The following is a 19474-nucleotide window of genomic DNA, read 5'->3' as shown; positions in this document are numbered from 1 at the left end:
TCAGGTCCCTCAATCCTTCACCCAACTCTTCTGTAAGACTCTCCCAAGCTCCATCTAATGTTTGGGTGTGACTCTCTGCATCTCTTTCTGTTGGCTGCTGGGTGGAGCCTCTCAGAAGACAGTTATTCTAGGTTCCTGTCTGCAAGCATAACAGAGTATCATTAATAGCGCCAAGGATTGATTCTTGCCCGTGGGAAGAGTTTTGATTTGTGGCAGTCATTTGTTGGACATTCCCTCAGTCTCTGTGACAGCTTTGTCCCTGCACGTCTTGTAGGCAGGACACATTTTGGGTCAAAGGTTTTATGGTTGGGTTGCTGTCTTTATCCCTTCACTTGGAGTTCTGCTTGGTTACAGGAAGTGTCTATGCCCTCATTCCTAGGAGTCTCAGCTAGAGTTGTCTCCATAGACCTCCTGAGGCTCTCCGCCCCCACCCCAGGTCTCTGGCTAGAGACTCCCTCATTCCACCACCAGGTATGGAAAACCTGAAAGGCTAGCCATGTTCCTGTATCACTAAGCACAGGGGTTGGAGAGAGAGAGAGAGAGAGAGAGAGAGAGAGAGAGAGAGAGAGAGAGAGAGAGAGAAGAGGTATGAGGATAGGGGTTGTATTTAGACCTGTATGAAATTCTCAAATGAGAAAAAAAAGGGGGTGGGGAGAGGGCAGGAGAAATGGCTTAGTAGTTAGGAACACTTGTTCTTTCAGAGAACCTGGGCTTATTTCTTAGTATCCTTGTGGTGACTCATAACCCCTTGACACTCCAGTTCCAGGGGGATCTGACACCATCTTCTGACCTTCCTGGGCTGACCTGACCAGGCATGAACCTGGTACAAATACATACAGGCAAAACACTCATAGAAATAAAATAAAAACAAATCTAACAAAAACAAAACCCTGGAGACTTTTCTTAGACTGTTTTGTCCCTGTTACAGCCATGAGTATAAATTCTCAACAAATTGTTGATGTGATAGCTGTCTTCCAGAACATCCCAGTATGGACCCTACTAATGGTAATATTGGTATGCTAATAAAATACCTTTCATTTAAAAATACACCAAATAAGAATTTGACTAGTGTGTTTTGAATAAACTCAACTGGTTGGTTCAGTTCCTTTTAGAGATGAGCTGGCCTCTGAATAATGTCAACAATTCCTGCAAACCCATGTTCACGTAATTCTGTACTTCTGCCTGCCGGCCTTGCGTAACCCCATTCCTCAATGCCATGTTTCATAATATATTCACAGAGAGACAAATGAAGCTGGCTCTCGTCAGGGCTTGAGTCTGAATATTTTTCTACTGATAGACAGTAGAAACACCTTCTGTTTTTCAGCGATCACTGTATTTTAATCATGGTTTCATTATATTTTTTACAATGTGTAGTGAGTCTTGTCCTCTTTGCTCAGGCTGCGGGTTCAATGGACACCTTTATTGCTGCGGTATATGAGCATGCTGTTATACTGCCAAACAAAACAGAAAGTCCTGTTTCCACCGAAGAGGCTTTGCTCCTGATGAACAAGAACATAGACATTCTGGAGAATGCGATCAAGCTGGCAGCCAGACAGGTAACACTCTTTTATCCATGTCTGAGATGGGCTATAGATTTGCAACTAGACAGGAATGTAGGTATTTAAAAATGATGAGGAACTTTTCTTTCCATGCCTGTTTTGAGCAGGGTGCACAGATCATTGTGACCCCAGAAGATGGAATCTATGGCTGGATCTTCACCAGGGAGACTATTTACCCCTACCTAGAGGATATACCAGACCCTGATGTGAACTGGATTCCCTGTAGAGACCCTAAAAGGTAACATCATGCCGACTCTTTTATTCTTTCAACAAAGAGTTAATGGTGAGATAGAGCAGTAACGTCACCAGACTTTACGTGTTATTTTTTTCTGATGATTAGACAGTTGGTGCATTACCCTAATGCTTCTTAGTGTCTATACTCAACGTGTCTTCATCCGGCGAATGACTTTGGATAAGAATGCTTGATTCACTATAACCGTAGTTCTCTTTAAAACCTAGCGTGCGGACTGTTTCCAACAAGTATGTTTAACTAAGTTTCAGCCAAGTGAAAATGTTATTTCTGGAACCTGTGCTCTCAAGTACAAGTCAGTGGGTTCACCCAGGATCTGTCATAAGAATAGAGAAAGGAATAATGAGCCTGTGTTTCTTTTTCTTTTTAAAAGTCACTGTTTCTAAGAAACACTAAAACAACTTACACTTGCAGAACTGGCTGTAAAGACAGAGAGACAGACAGAGAGACAGATAGACAGGAGGGAGACAGAGCGATAGAGACAGAGAAACACAGAAACAGAGAGATAGAGACAGACTGAGACAGAGAAGACAGAGAAACAGAGACAAAGATAGGCAGGCTGGGGAGATTGAGAAAGAGAGGGAGAGGGAGGGGAAGGGGAGGGGGAGGGGGAGGGGGGAGGGGGAGGGGGAGGGGGAGGGGGAGGGAGAGGGAGAGGGAGAGGGAGAGGGAGAGAGAGAGAGAGAGAAACATCACTGGTGAAGAAAGTCCTATTGGAGGCTGTTGAGAATTTAAGGGCAGCTTTTAGATAAAATATGGCACCTGAGCAGTCTATTGGAGGACACTGGTTAGGCTCCTGCAGGGGATTCGGGGGATCCATAGGGCAGAGCCCACAGACAGTATGGAGAAAGTGTGCAAACAGTTCCTAAGCTAACCCTTTCAGAGCTGTGTTCCTAACACCATGCTCTATAATAAATGGCAATGAAATCCCATCTGTTTCCTTGATGGAATAGCCAAGAGTGTCAAATGAAATGCTGTTTGTGACCCCTTACCCTGCAGCATCTCTTCTCTAACATCTCAGGTCACAACGACTTTTTGATAGAAGAAACCGAGTATAAACTACTGCGAATTCTTGTTCTTATAGAGATTTTAGAAATTGTTGATAACTGTGGTTTAGGCATAACTTTCTTAAAATATATATTTAATTATGTAATTATATGCATAATTTTAAAAGAAGATAAAATAGATTGTTTTAGGTGTAATTACCTTTTAGCATAGTTCACAGGTGATTTTTTTTTTTAAGTAGGGAAATTCTAAAACTGCTTTCAGTTGCTAATTTTATATCTACATGTACCTACCTGCTCAGACTTCTATCTCTTGCCTTCAGGCAGTGTGGTTCTCAACCTGTAGGTTTTGACCCCTTTCACAGGGGTCACCTAAGACCATTGGAAAACACATGTATTTACATCGTGATTCATAACAGTGGCAAAGTTATATTTATGAAGTAGCAACAAAAATAATTTTATGGTTGGGGGCCACCACAACATGAGGAGCCGTGTTAAAGGGTCCCAGTGTTAGGAAGGGTGAGAAGCACTGTTCCAAGGAGGAGGTTTTAGAAATGATTCTGACCACCTGAAGCCAGCTGGAAAGTAAGTCCAATGCTCCCATACTTGTGCTCTGCTGCTTGAGTCTTCTACCTTTGAGAAAGTATTTTCCAAAATGTCACATGATCTGTGTGTACAGGAAGCATAGGATAGTGACTCAGTGTCTTCTTCCTGAAGGCTTTTCCCAGCATGAAAGGTAGTTGTTATTTGCTGTCATTCTAGTGCTTGGATTAAAACATACCTCACATGATGCAGTCACTGGAGCTAACTCTCCTAGGAGAATGTGCCCGTAAATCTGATAGCTATGCTTACTTGAATTCTATTAAGTTGGGAAGGCAAGTGGCTCATGAAATCCTAACACTGAATTGTTCCAATGATGAACATTCAGCTCTGTGGAACAAAAAGGAAGAAATCAACTGGGTATCAGTACCCAGGAAAAACGTGGGAGGAATTGCTTCTTGAGTTCAAAGGCAGCCTGGGCTGCACAGCAAGACTCTTCTTGAAACAAAGCAAAACAACAACATGGAACTGTTGGGGAGGTGGTTCAACGGATAAGGCACTTGCCAATTAAATGTGTTATCTGGAGTTCAGTTCCTCAGAACCCACACAAAAGCCAGGCAGGCACAGAGGCCATCTGTAGTCTAGTACTTTGGAGGGAGAGATGGGGGAATCTCCGGGAAACTTAGCTATTTGCACTAGCAGGAATTGGCAAACTGTTTAGTGAAACACTCTGTCTTGATAAATAAACCGAGAATTGTAGGCAGGACACATCAACTTCCAGTCTCTACCTGGATACCCACATGCACCTGCTCATGTGTGTACACGCATATGAACCCACATGTCGTCTGTACACACATGTGTGCCGTCATGGTCCTGCTTGTCTTCTCATAATTACAGAAACCCATCGATGTGTTTGCTATTCAATGTGATTTTGTTGAATTTCAGGAGCTGTACCTGGTGTGCTGGGCATACCGAATTGCTTACTTACAACAGCAAGGGTCACTATTTGCATATTACCTATAAGAAAAATGGAGAAGGCTGTGTATTAGTAATTAGGGTAAGTGGAATTAAAACCACTTGATGGCTGGCTAAAGGCCTCAGTCCATAAAATGCTTGCCTTGAAAGTGTAGAGTCCTGAGTTTGAGCCTTAGAACCCATGTAACAACTGGGGACAGAAACACACATGAAATCTTGGCAGTGGCAAGTTGGGAGGCAGAGACATTCAAATCCCTGGTGTTTGCTGGTCAGACAGTCTAGCTTTACTGTCGTGGCCTGAGCAAAATGTTGAGGCCCGGGCTGCCCCGAGTTTGGTGGCCACTGTGTCCCGGTCCAAGCTGCTGCTCTGGTCTGTGGGTCAGGGTTCAGCAAGAGAGAGAGAGAGAGTGAGGACAGACTCAAAGAATGGAGACCAGACAGAGTGTGTTTCAATCCCGTTTATTCTTCAGTCTCTCTTCCTAGTCCAAGTCCCAAGTCTTGAGTTCCTAGTTCCTAGTTGTACTCAATCTCTTCTCTTCCGAGTGTCTAATGTCTACTCCTACTCCTAGTGTCTGAATCTCTGTTACTCCAAATTGTTCTCTCTAGAGCCAAGTGTCTTCTACCTAATGTCAAGTAATCTGTTCTCTCTCTGTCGCCTCTAACCTTTTATATGTCTCACTTCTAAGCCACGACTTCAGGTCATACCTTTAATCATGCCCTTAGGTCTTGTCTCTAAATCTGATCTCTACACTTCTAAATCACACTCTTAAGTCACACACCTTTAATCTCACACACCTTTAATCTCACACACCTTTAATCTCACACACCCAAGGTATCTAAACCAAGATTATCGGAGTGTTCTCAGCTGTTGTAGGCTATTGTAATCCAAGTCTCATGTCAGGGTATATGGCTCAAGATGGCTGCAAAGCTGATAGCCGCTTTCTGCTAAAAGTCGGCTCCCAACACTTTACTTGGGGAAGTCCAGGGCCAATGAGAGACACTGTATGAGAGGTAACAGGGATGGGGGAAGGAACTAAGAAACCACACTCAGGGCTGTCATCTGATTTCATGAATGTATCCCTGTGCACCCACGCCCACAAGTGCACTCATGAACATACTTGTACATACACATTACTCAGTCATTTGCACTAATCCATGGTAGCCGAATAGACTTGTTGCCTCTGTACTATGTTATATTGGAAATTATAATAACTAACAAGCATATTTATTCATGGAGAGTAGCCTCCCTTCTAACATCTGTTACCTGATTTTTCTTCAAAATCTTCCTCCTCATAAAGTTGGTCTTTGATCCATCTTGTTGAGTACATTTTGATTCACAACACAAATCTCTCTCACGAGAGATGTTCAAATATTTGAAGCTACCTCACTACATTCCTTTCTTAGTCTGCGATAAATATAAAAGACAATTTCATGATGTGTACTTTTCTCCCTGAGAACCCTCTAAGATAGAAAGGAAGCTGCATATCCCATTTTTTTTCTTGGCTGAGAAAACTGAGCCAGGCCTGTGTGCATTTGTTTTCTTCCCCACTGGACATGCTCCCCATAAACGATGGCCTGCATCGGACCTACTGTTTTCTGTCACGTGCTACTTTGTTTTTGACGACAGTTTACAGCAGCACATCTGTAATATTCTAGCTCTTGTTCTAGACCAGGCCCTTCTCATAGAGAAGTTTGCTAAATTTCAAGTCCCTGCATAACTTCTCTCCCCCATTTTAAGATAGAATGTTATTTTCTCTTCAGTCTTCTCTAAGCTTTTGTCCTGGACTCTCTGGCACAGTAGAAGACACCAGTAATCACAAAGATAAACACTAGGTGGCACTCCTGTTTAAGGTAGAGTCTCGCATTTCCCTGGAGCCTTGTTACATAAAGCAGCCCAGCAGATTCCAAGCTTCTGGGTTCTGTTTCTGATTCCCATCTCCTCATTGCGGATAATCTCAGGTTCACGGTGCTGTACCTGGCATTTACATGAATTCTGGGATCTGAACTCAGGTCCTCACACTTACAAGGCAAGTGCTCCACTGCCTGAGCCATCTCCCCAGTCTGCTTGTGAGGTCTGAAACCTTTTCTGCCAACTCTTGAACTAGAGCTGTTGCATCATGGGAAATGGGAAAATATAGCATCGCTGTGATATTTTGGAGGTCGCCGTCATGACATCAGCTTGGGGCAATCTGTTGGATTAGGTTTGGCTACACACCAGTACAAGAGAGACTCAGCTGCCTCGCCAAGGAGAACTCTATTTACATCGTGGCAAATATTGGGGACAAGAAGCCATGCAACGCTACTGATCCTCAGTGCCCCAGGGATGGCCGTTACCAATATAATACCAATGTGGTCTTCAGTTCTGAGGGTAGGCTAGTAGCCCGCTACCATAAGGTAAGAATTACTGGTGCCTTCACTAAACTTGGTTTCTTTCTGTTGTTTGTGTCGTAAATATATATTTGAAGATAGAACTATTACAGAAAATTTCATAACTTTTACCATTTCTAGCTGAAAGGGCAATTTTGTTTATTTGTATACCAGTTAAGGATTATCTGTGTGAATTAATCATAAAGTAGAATGTAGAAAAATGTTAAAATAGATGTGATAACAGCCTTACAAAGATTAAATATTCCGGGCTGGAGAGATGGCTCAGTGGTTAAGAGCACTGACTGCTTGCTCTTTGAGAAGTCCTGAGTTCAATTCCCAGTAAACACATGGAGGCTCACAACCATCTGTAATGGGATCTGATGCCCCTTCTGGTGTGTCTGAAGACAGCTACGGCTACTATTTATTTGAGTAAATAAAATAAATCTTTTTTTAAAAAGATTAAATATCCTTTGGGAAAAGAGAAATGCTGTTCCATCTTTGAGTTAATGTCAGAGGATCTGGGGGTTCACAATATATTATTATTTTATACTATGTTACTTTTTACCTCAACGTGATGCTTTGAATGCTATGAAACAAAATCCCAACAGAAAATGGTTCTTTAAAAAAAAGAGGGAAATACCCATGTGTGTGTAGCTGAAAAGAATACTTATTCCACAGAATGTAGGTCCCATTCAAGGAACAAGCAGCCCATTTCTCAGAGACATTATCCCACCCTTCTAGGCTTTACCAGCAGCTTTTGCTCAGGGTGACTGTCTGTTTAGAACTCACTTGGCTACAGGTGCACAGCACAAAGTTCTCATCTTTATGAATGAAGTCCACAAAGATGTTTTTCTGTTACTTGGAAACCCTGAAATGGCCTCCTTACTCCTACATCCCAGTGAGGTCACATGCTTGTCCCAAATGAGCCATTCACTGTTCTGTGTAGGATGCACTACCATAAAGAAGGTGAGTGGAGGAGACAGAGAGCCTCAGGAACACTGGTATGGGGTGACTGATGCCAGGCTGCACCAGCACACACATCAAACCAAGTGAAAACCCAACCTGGGCGAAGCAGTCAGGATTCACAAGAGACCATACTGAAGCAAGGCACACTCAGCTGCCTGACAAGTAGCAAGTACTGAGGGCAAACTGCTGTGGGACTTCAGGAGTCGTCAGTATCCCTGTCTTAGGGTTTTATTGCTGTGAAGAGACTCCACAACCACAGCAACTCCTTTAAAGGACAACATTTCAGTGGACTGACACACAGGTCAGAGGTTAAGGCCATTTTTGTTGTGGTAGGAAGCGTGGCAGCGTGCAGGCAAACATGGCGCTGGAGTGATAGCTGAGAGTTTCTCATCTGGATCTGCAGGCTGCAGTGAGACACTGGGCCTGGCTTCAGCATCTGAGACCTTAGAGCCTACTCCAGTGACACACTTCCTCCGACAAGGTCACTCCTAATTATGTCCTATCTTAAAGCCTGTGGGGGCCATTTACACTCAAACCACTGCAGCCCCCTCATGGCTGTCATCAATATAATATATATACTGAAAAGTCAACAATCAGGCTGAAAAAAAAATGAGATGACTAATATCTTAGTAATTTGCAATACTTAACAATTCCAAGGTAAACATTAATTTTAAGTCAACTCGATTTAATTTATATAAAGGCCACAGTAGACATAATAAAGTTTATTAACACATGTTAAACCTCACACAGGGAATACTGTTGATATTTAAAGAACACTGTGAGCTGGGTGGTGGTGGCGCACACCTGTAATCCCAGCACTTGGGAGGCAGAGACAGGCAGATTTCTGAGTTTGAGGCCAGCCTGGGCTACAGAGTGAGTTCCAGGACAGCCAGGGCTACACAGAGAAACCCTGTCTTGAAAAAAGAAAAAAAAGAACACTGTGGAACTGTGGAAACAGTTTTAAAATTATAAGACTCAAGAGTTCATCCTGTCTGTGGGTTTGAGAGACAGCTCAGCAGTCAAGAGCACAGACTGCTCTTACAGAGGATGTTAGTTCAACTCCAAGCACCCACAAGTACTTTTAACTGTAGCACCAGAGGACTGGAAACCCTCTTCTGGTCCATTGGTACCCACACATAGACACTTAGATACAATTTAAAATAATGTAAAAGATTTTTTTCATTCTGCAGTTTTAAAGCTAGAAATATTTACATCTTAGATGTCATTTGAGTTCATTTGTTCATTGGTGCTTAAACATAACATGTTGGATTAATGTCATAGCATAGAAATTCATAGATAGTTTATATAACAGGCATGATGCTTGCAAATCTTCATGGAACCATATGCACATCGGCATACGTGGAAGAAAAGATTTAAGGTACTGACCATATCTACTGGTAAATTTGTTCCATACTAATTTCCTGCTTTTATGCTTGTCTTTGACAGTACAATCTTTTTGAACCAGAGATTCAGTTTGATTTTCCCAAAGATTCAGAGTTGGTGACCTTTGACACCCCCTTTGGGAAGTTTGGCGTCTTCACTTGCTTTGACATTTTTTCTTACGACCCAGCTGTGATGGTTGTGAAAGACTTTCAGGTTGACAGTGTTCTCTTACCCACGGCGTGGTACAACACTCTGCCCCTGCTTTCAGCCGTTCCATTCCATTCAGCATGGGCCAGAGGCATGGGGGTCAACCTGCTTGCTGCAAACACCCACAACACCAGAATGCACATGACAGGTAACTCTGGCCAGTCATCCATCAGGTGGCAAGAGTTGTCTTGGGAACGAACTCTCCATTGATTTTTTAAGACAAACTTTTCCTTAATGGCTCTATGACTAACTCTACTCCCATAAAATTAATAACAGTATGAATTTCTGCTTTGATTTGCTTTATGTGTTCATTTTCTGAGGACAGGCAATTGATTGCTTTGTTTTTGAGACTGGATCTTGGCAGATAGCTCAGACAGGCCTCAAATTTACCATCCTTCTGCCTAAGCCACCCAAGTGCTGGGTTTATAGACATTTCATGCCTGGCAAGTAGCATAAATTCCTGCTTACAGAGCTTTATTGTGATAAGTAAAAGAAGCAAATATTATCTCTATGCTTCATGAGGGGAACTGAACTTATAAAGAGGTCAGGTAATGAGAAAAAAAAAGTGGTGGTTGTGGCTGGAGAGGTGGCTCGGGGCCATTAAAGACTAGGCTCACAACCAAAGATTAAAAAAAAAAAAAAAAAAGTCAACGCTAGGAATGTTCCAGTCAACATCTATAACATCTATTGAAATTAAACCTTTTTGTTTGGTTGGTTGGATTTTTTGGTTTTTCGAGACAGGGTTTCTCTGTGTAGCCCTGGCTGTCCTGGAACTCACTCTGTAGACCAGGCTGGCCTCGAACTCAGAAATCCACCTGCCTCTGCCTCCCAAGTGCTGGGATTAAAGGCGTGCACTACCACTGCCTGGCAAAGTTAAACCTTTTAATGTGATGACAGAATTACTAAGCTTAATTGGTTTTAGAGTTTACTCTTGGTAGTATCCACATTAAGGCGAATACTTCTCTCATGACTGGTTTTCAATATGGCAAACAAATTTTAAACCCGAGTAGATTAATTAGGTCTTTGGAATAGACTAATTAGGTCGTTGGAGAGCAGAAATTATCCTTTATGTTTGGGGGAAATTTTCATTTTCTTGTACTTAAAAGGGGGAAATTAAAAAAAAAAATTAAAAATCCTTCAAATGTTCATTCCAGTACCTTAGATAAAAAGCAGAGTCAAACTGAGTTAACATCTTTTTAAAAGGCATTTTGTGCTTTAATAACATTATGTCTAATTATGTTTAAGTTCCCACGAGAATGTTCTCCTTTGTCATCGTAAAATAACTGGAAGCGACATTTGCGTTTTATTATGTTGGCCACAGGGAGTGGGATCTACAGTCCGGAGGCTGTCAGGGTTTACCACTACGACATGGAGACAGAGAGCGGCCAGCTACTGCTTTCAGAGCTGAGGTCTCGGCCCCGCCAGCAGGCCTCCCCTGCAGACGTTGACTGGAGTGCCTATGCCAGGACTGTCAAGCCATTCTCATCGGAGCAGGCCGACTTCCCAGGGATGATTTATTTTGATGAATTCAGCTTCACCAAGCTTACAGGAAGTGCTGGCAATTACACAGTTTGTCAAAAAGACCTGTGCTGTCACCTGACTTACAAGATGTCTGAGAGCCGAATGGATGAGGCTTATGCCCTGGGTGCCTTTGATGGACTCCATACCGTGGAAGGCCAGTATTACTTACAGGTAGAGTGCTTGTTTCTTCTAAGTCACTGCTCTTTATTGCTGTGAAGAAAGACCGAGACTAAAAGTAACTTAGGGAGGGTAGGGTTTACAGTTCATCACCGAGGGTAGTCTGGGCAGGAACTCAAGGCGAGCACTAACAGAGCCCGTGGAGGAATGTTGCTACTGGCTCGTTCCCCGTGGCTTGCTTAGTCTGTTTTTTTTTTTTTGTTTTGTTTTTTTTGTTTTGTTTTTTTTAAATACAACTCAAAATCACCTGCCCAAGGGTGGCACCATCTATAGTGGGCTGTGCCCTCCCACATAAATAACTATTAATCAAGAAAATGCCCCCTCAGACTTGTCTACAATCTGATGGAAACATTTCCTCAGTTGAGGTCCCTCCTCCAGATGACACTAGCTGTGTCAAATATAAGATAATCAGCACAGGTATCATACCTTTTCCTTAAATACTGACTTAAATTCAGCTAATTGGTATAATGTTGCATTTATCATGAATTTGTTTGCAGCCCCCAGAACATTTAACTTGTTTCATTTTATCCAGAAAAAAAAAAAATTTTTTTTTCTTGGCTACAAGGTGAAATGCATGAAGTAGACTGAAGAATTCTCTGCAGGCAAGTTCAAGTTTAAACCACTACAACTTCTGTGCATCCTCTCATTACTTTAGAGATGCGTTTTGAGGACTTTTCAGCTGGAGGTTAATTTGTGACCTACTGTGGTACATGGATGCATGAGTAAATTAAAATAAATTTAACCAAAGCAAATGCCTTAAAAAACCATTTAAAATTGCATTGACTTTTCCTCCAGTAAAAGTGTACTAATTGCCCAGTGTCAGCGGGACACACCTTTAATCTCAGTGCTTGGGAGGCAAAGGCAGGTAGGTCTCTGAGGTTGGGGCCAAGCAGGTCTACAGAGCGAGTTCCAGGACAGAAGAACCCTGTCTCAAAAACAAACAAAGAAGCAAGCAAGCAAGCAAGCAAACAAACAAACATGTGTAATGAAAACCTTGCTCCATTAAATCTGACTTAATATTTAGCAAATTGCAGCTACTTAAATAGAAACTATTCTTTGAAAGTGAGTTATGACTACTTTTTTTCTTTTTCTCCCTCTACATAGATATGTACATTGCTAAAGTGTCAAACCACTAACTTGAGAACTTGTGGGGAACCCGTTGGGTCAGCTTTTACGAAGTTTGAGGAATTCTCTCTCAGCGGCACCTTTGGGACGAAATATGTTTTCCCACAGATCGTCTTAAGTGGGAGTCAACTGGCCCTGGAAAGATATTATGAAGTAAGAGGTCTTCAAGAGGATACATTTCTTTTGAATACATGAAGTATACCAGAGTAATAAGGATCTTTGAAATAAAGGGCTGGGTGGTGGTGGCGCATGCTTATTATCAAGCACTTGGGAGGCAGAAGCAGGCGGATCCCTATGAGTTCAAGGGCAACCTGGTCTACAGAGTTCTAGGACAGCCAGCACTACATGGGAAAACCCTGTCTTAAACAAAACAAACACTCCCAAACCAACCAAACAAAAATAACCAAAAAAAAAAAAAAGGAGGAAGAAGAGGAGAAGAAGAAAGAGGAGGAAGAGGAGGAGGAGGAGGAGGAGGAGGAGGAGGAGGAGGAGGAGGAGGAGGAGGAGGAGGAGGAGGAGGAGGAGGAGGAAGAGAAGAAGAAGAAGAAGAAGAAGAAGAAGAAGAAGAAGAAGAAGAAGAAGAAGAAGAAGAAGAAGAAGAAGAAGACAGAGAGAGAGAGGGAAAGGGAGCAATATTGAAATATTGCCCAGTCTATGGGAGATGGTTTACAGGTCACACTAGCCCTGAGACAGAACAAGCTGTAAATGCAGATTTACCCTGTGATAGACAAATTGGGGTGCATTGATCTACAAAACTGTAAAGTCTTGGGGGAGTTAAAAATTAGAATATGGATTGCTAATAACTGTTTGTGTAACAGAGAATCTCAAGTTAACCAGTCTATCACACAGTGTAGTTCTCTGGGCCTGGGGGAGGAACCTGTAACCCAAGCTCCATAGACGACTGATCAGATGGTCTGAAGCTCAAGGCCTGCACAGGCTACAAAGTGAGTCTAAGGCCAGTCGAATGGAACTGACAAGTTGGTGAGACAGTCTCAAAATAAAAATATAAAATTTTAATCCCAGCACTTGGAAGGCAGAGGCAGGTGGATCTCTGAGAGTTTAGGACCAGTCTGATCTACATAGCTAGTTCCAGGACAGTCAGGACTATGTAGAGATTCTATCTCAAAAACTAACTAACTAGCTAGCTAGCTAGCTATACATGACAGGCATTACAGCTGTGCCTGTAACTCCTGTTCTAGGGACTCTGATGCCCTCTTCTCGATCTTTCAGACACCGTGCACACATGATGCAAATGCAAACATGCAGCCAAACATTCATATACATAAAATAAACATTAATCTGGAAAAATGGTTTGGAGAACTTGCAGCTTTTGTGGAGAACCCGGGTTTGATTCTTGTTTCCTACATGCTGGCTCCTGCAGATCTCTGACTCCAATTCTACTGAATCCATGTTCAACAACCTCTTCTGACCTCCACGGGAAAACAAGCTTGTGTGTGGTGAACAGACATACATCCATGCTGCTCAAATGTTCATACAAATAAGACCAATAAATAAATCTAAAAAGCACACATACGGGCTGCAGAGATGGCTCGGTGGTTAAGAGCACTGATTGCTCTTCCAGAAGTCCTGAGTTCAATTCCCAGCAACCACATGGTAGCTCACAACCATCTGTAAGGGGATCAGATGCCCTCTTCTGGTGTGTCTGAAGACAGCTACAGTGTACTCCTATATATAAAATAAATAAATATTTCAAAAAAATAAAATAAAAAGCAAACATACATTTCAAAGAGTTAGGAATATAGATTATGAGTAGGGACTTTGTCTAGCATGAACAAGACCTTGAGTTAAGTGCTCAGTACAGTGGAAAACACTGCTTACACACACAGAGCTACTCCGTGGGGTGTTGAGAAGCTGTTTCAATGCTTCTTGTGCTGTGGTTCATGACTTTAAAGAATACATTTTGTATGTTATTTAACTATCCTTCAAAGGGATTGTTAGCTATATTTTTTTACCCCATTCCTCTACAGTTAGACCAAAGTCATAAAGCCGAGTCTTCTGCCATCAAATCAGGTATACTAATGTACTATGTACCACCCAGTTCTGCTTTTGACAGGATATTTCTTTCTTTCTTTCTTCTTTTCTTTCTTTTTTTTTTTTTTTTGTTTTGTTGTTTTGGGTTTTTTGTTTTGTTTTGTTTTTTTGTTTTTTGAGACAGGGTTTTTCTGTGTAGCCCTGGCTGTCCTGGAACTCACTCTGTAGACCAGGCTGGCCTCGAACTCAGAAATCCGCCTGCCTCTGCCTCCCAAGTGCTGGGATTAAAGGCATGCACTACCACCGCCTGGCAGCAGGATATTTCTAAAGGGAGATAGATACTGCCTGAAACTGAACTCTGTGTTGGCGTTAACCCTTTGTCATCTGTCTTTCATCAGGTCTCAAGAGATGGACGTCTGAGGAGCCAAAGTGGGGCCTCTTTGCCTGTCTTAGTGATGGCCCTGTACGGAAGAGTGTTTGAGAAAGATTCTCCACGCTTAGGTCAGGGACCTGGGAAGTTGCAATGATTCCCTTCACTGGGGACTGTCAGGATTAGCCTGGCAAAGGGTGGGGCCGTAATGTGAGAGAACAAGGATCTGCAGCGTTCCATTAGAAGGAACAGTGTAAGCTGCTGAAAGGGCAAACCAAGTGAAACGAAACAATAAAATAAAAAGCGATTGGGGTGCTATGGCTTGCATATGGTTTGTTACCTCCAAAATTCATGAGCAAATGTAATTTCCGTTGTGAAGAACTAAGAGAGTGGGGCATGTAACAGGCTCCCAGACTGTAGTAGTCACCCAAAACTTAGCACAACTGATTCTGTGATGGAAGTACCATTTAGACTGTAAAACTCAGCACATAGGCACTTGGAAAAAAAAAAAAAAAAAGCGCAAAAGCTTACTCTGAGAAATGCTCGGGGCTATATTAGGATCCCGAAAACTCAGTGTAGTCGCCGGCTGTCTAACAAAGACTAGTGGCTTCAACCCATGTCTGAGCAATCTTCGCTGGTGGATACCCTAACAGCAAGACACTTAATTCAACAATGGTTTTTAGAAGTGATTCTTTCAATAATCAGGGTGGAGACCCATAGTTGAATACTGTGGCTTTGTAGGTGTGTTTGTGGTGGGCCTAGGATGGAGGCGGGGCCTGGCACAAGAGGCGTGGCCTAGCACATAGCACCACTCTGGGACTCGGTTAAGAAAAGATGTGTGTGTTGTGGAGTTTGTGACCCCTGGGAAAAGACCATAGACTCAATCCAATTATACTAAAAAATATTTATTGATTAGATGTTAATAGGAAGGATGAACAATTTCTGAGCCAAATATGAGATTGCCTTGAAGGAGAGGTATGGTGAAGGCCTTTAAAATTTATTTTTTATTTATTTTTTATTTATTCAACTTACACCCTGATTGCTGCTCCTCTTCATGGTCACCTCTCTCCCCCTTTTTTCTGGAAGAGTAGACACCCCTCCCCCCAGATATCTTCCCCATCCTGGCACATCAAGTATCTACAAGGCGCATCCTCCCCCACTGAGGCCAGACAAGGCAGCCCAGCTAGAAGAACATATCCCATGTACAAGCAACAGCTTTGGGGATAGCCCCTGCTCCAATTGTTGGGGGACCTGCATGAAGAGCTTTCTTTACATCTGCTACATATGTGCAGGGGGCCTAGGTCCTGCCTGTGTATGCTCTTTGGTTGGTGGTTCAGTATCTGAGGGCTGTCCCCCAGGGTCCAAGTTAGGTGACTCTGTTGGTCTTCCTGTGGAGTCCCAGTCCCCTTCGGGGCTCCCAGTCCTAGGGAAGGACTTTTAAAAGGAAAAACCACAGAAAGACCTTCAATATCTATGCCAGCAAGCAAAAACTGTTCTGTTCTGCTAAGTGCTTAGGCAACTCAAAACAATCTTTGGCTATCTGTGTAAGCAAGTTACAGAAGCAAAAAAGCAGTTAGTCATATCATAACAAGTAGATGGTCATGGTTGTACATTTGATGTGTGTCTGTGTCACTGAATCAGGGTTACTGGGAATTTATCTTCCAGGGACTGGAGTCACAGACAAAGGGCTGGTGGGTACCAAAATGGATGCCTCGCATTCAATGGAACTTCTTTAGTCATAAGAGTGGGCCCTTGTCTTCAAACTAGAACCAGGAGCCAAAGTCAAATCCTTTTTCTTTATAATGTACTCGGTATACAACACTGTGTTGTGAGCAAATGAAAACAGGCTACCATGGGGAAGGCATGTACTTGGGATAGCATAAATTTGTTAATTGGAAGTGCATCCAGCTTTGATGTATGTGTTCAGGTATATGTAAATATAGACTGTACAATCTGCATTTAGATAAGAAGAAAATTTTCTTGGCAGGAACTGCTCTGTTGTTATTGTATACAAATAATGATTCCATCAGGTGAAGGCTAATTTCATGTTCCCTTGATTAGACATGGACGCTCAGTGGGTTGATTAAACATTTCTGAGTACGTGACAGGGACATTTCTGAAAGCCAGTAGCCTAAAAATTGGTGAGTTGAGGTTGCAGAGATGGCGCAAAGGTTAGGAACACTGCCTGCTCTTCTGGAGGACCCAGGTTTAATTCAATTCCCAGAACCCACATGGCAGCTCACAACCGGCTATAACTCCAGTTCCAGGGGATCTGACTCCCTCACACAGACAGGAAAAACACCAACGCACATAAAAATAAATGAATTACTTTTTAAAAATTGGTGAGTTAATCATGGGTGAAGAAGGGTCCCAGAGAGGCAGACACAGAGGGCAGGAAGCCCAGACACTCATAGGGCAAGGGTGCAAAGCTTCAAGAAGCCACAAGTGCTTAAGAAGAGCGCCCACCTTTGGTTGGCTGAGAATAGATCTCATTGGCAGAGAACAAACCAGCAGTGCCATGGCTTTGCACCTGAGCCTGGCAGATGGACCTAGCTGACAGTTACTACTTTAGAGCCCAAAGATGCTAAAGTTCCAAACAAGTTCATTACACCCACGGCTCCTAGTTGGTTAGTTCTCAGAAGCCCTTGAACATATGAAGATAGAGCTCTGCCTGTTCCAAACGTAGTGCTTGCTACAGTTGCTTCTCACTCTCCTGGAACCCTTGGAAGACACCTTTAACAAAAACAATTATTCCCTGTGCGGGGGCATGGACGTGAGGGGGCTCTGATCTTCTACAATCGTCTACACCATAGACTGCAAAACCAAATGTGGCCAGCAGAGGGCACCAATATGCAAAGAAGTATAATAGAGCTCTGGCCAACGTTAGACCAGTAGTTCTCAACCTGTGGGTCCTGACACTTTTGGGGTTGTCTTATACCAGATATCCTGCACATCACAGATATTTACATTACGATTCGTAACAGTAGCAAAGTTACTAAGTTAAGAAGTAGCAACGAAAATAATTTTGCAGTTGGTGGTCACCACAACCTAAGGAACTGTATTAGAGGGTCACAGCTTTGGGAAGGTTGAGAACCACTGCATTAGACATTTGCAAGCCCACCCTTCATTGGCATTAAAGCCTACTCCTTCCATATTCCAACAGTTACAGAAGACCAGCTGAGGCATCCAGACTCATGGACCAAACAACTACTGGATTCTTGAAACCTTTGTTGGTAGACAGCCATTGTTAAACAAACTGGAACACAGTCTGTAAGATAGTCTAATAACCTCACTCTCTCTATATATTTATGTAAATATATATTTATACACACACACACACACACATATATATATATATATATATACATATTGTGTGTATGTGTATGTATATGTATATTCTATTGCTGTGAACCTCCTGGTCTGAAGAAGGTAGTGGCAGGGGCACAGAGTAGGACTCTGGTGATGGCTTTAAAGTCTGAGGGTCTTAGGATTTTCTGGCTCTCTGACCTGTACTGAAATGCTGATGATAACTTCTAAAAAAGTCCTAAAAACTTCTTCTGAGGGTAAAAGACTGCAGACTTAGGTGATTAACACCTGTAGCCTAACAACAGAAGATTAGGCAATGTGGCCTTTGTTCTATCTCAACAGGAACTGCTGGACTCTAACTTATGCCTGCTAGTCCGAGGTCACAGAAAAGACCTTAGAGATGAAAAGACACTTAGAGATGTGGTTATAGCATTTATTACTAGCCGGGCAGTGGTGTCTCAGCACTTGGGAGGCAGAGGCAGGTGGATTTCTGAGTTCAAGGCCAGCCTGGTCTACAGAGTGAGTTCCAGGACAGCCAGGGCTACACAGAGAAACCCTGTCTCGACACCCCCCACCAAAAAAAAAAAACCCATTTATTACTAAGTTTACTAAGTTGTTAAAAGTTTCCTATGAAAACTGTCTAAAAGGAAAAGTGGAAAGGTCCTGAGTGGGGAAAAAGAAAACTTCTATTCTATCTGGGAAAGGGAAAAATTCTAGTCTATCTATATTCTGTCTCTCATCTCTTTGTCCTCAGTACTTATACATCTTTCAGAATACATGATCACATGTTACAAAGTTCATCACAACTTCACACCAAAAATCAAATCATAAATTGAAATAGAAGTTTACAACAGAGAATGTTTACATGCATATTCATTAGGAATAATTATCTGGCTAAACATCCATCACCTGTCTAGCTCCACAGGTTCACTGAAAGTTTAAAACTATAACTAAGAAATTAGTGAAGTTTTGTACAGATAAACCCAGGCAATATTTTATCTTCTGTCCCAGCACTATAAAAAATTGCTAGTTCCCTTTTAATGACCTTTGGTTAATTGTTTTACAACCTCTTGGAATGTGCTCTGAGTAGGAGAAAGTCTGGTTACTATCTAAGAGCAATTAACTGGTGACACTTGGGAGACTGGCAGAGTTCTCATTGCAGTTTTGACTGTCAGAAAGGGACCAAATAGCAGTCCACTATAAAAGAGCTTAGTAATCATTGATATAATTTTAGGAATTCTTATAGGATCATCATTAAGACTTAAGAAGTCCTCTATTTATATAGCATCACTACAAGACAGTACATCTTCATGGATCTGCAGAGATCTGCTCCAAAGAGGTGTGCTATTGCTTAGTGATTGTTATATTTGTTTAATAATAATTAAATAGGAAAAGCATAATAAAAGCAGGAATCTTTCCTAAAATAAGTCCCTTACAGCCTTGCTGAATAAGGGCTCATTTGTCGCAGATTATTTAATAATCTAAGGCAAGCCATTTCAGGATAATCACCTGCTAATTATTAGCTTGTACCATTATGGCTCCTGACATTCTATAAGTTCTGTCCCTCTATGGAACTACTTCTAATACAGAACTCATGTTTCTCATATTTATCTAATTTTGTTTTTGAATTTTTTCACAACTGAAAATCCATCTATCTTAGGATTTCCATTGCTGTAAAAAAGAAAGCATAACCACAGCAACTTCTATAAAGGACAATACTTAATTAGGGCTG

The 19474-nt window shown here is 42.2% G+C and overlaps 1 protein-coding gene across 1 annotated transcript; it reads left to right on the top strand.

The window, feature by feature from the left end:
* Positions 1-1223: 1223 nt before the first annotated feature.
* Positions 1224-14754, top strand: LOC143441013 (vascular non-inflammatory molecule 3). The gene is made up of 7 exons (XM_076928041.1): positions 1224-1556; positions 1667-1797; positions 6530-6722; positions 9108-9399; positions 10573-10943; positions 12054-12227; positions 14465-14754. Exons 1-7 carry the CDS (start codon positions 1344-1346, stop codon positions 14591-14593), a joined length of 1503 nt encoding a protein of 500 aa, XP_076784156.1. The 5' UTR covers positions 1224-1343; the 3' UTR covers positions 14594-14754.
* The last annotated feature ends 4720 nt before the right edge of the window (positions 14755-19474 follow it).

Source organism: Arvicanthis niloticus, chromosome 30 (genome assembly GCF_011762505.2).
Source record: "Arvicanthis niloticus isolate mArvNil1 chromosome 30, mArvNil1.pat.X, whole genome shotgun sequence".
In the NCBI taxonomy this organism is placed as follows: domain Eukaryota; kingdom Metazoa; phylum Chordata; class Mammalia; order Rodentia; family Muridae; genus Arvicanthis; species Arvicanthis niloticus.
This window is presented reverse-complemented; position numbering and strand designations above follow the sequence as displayed.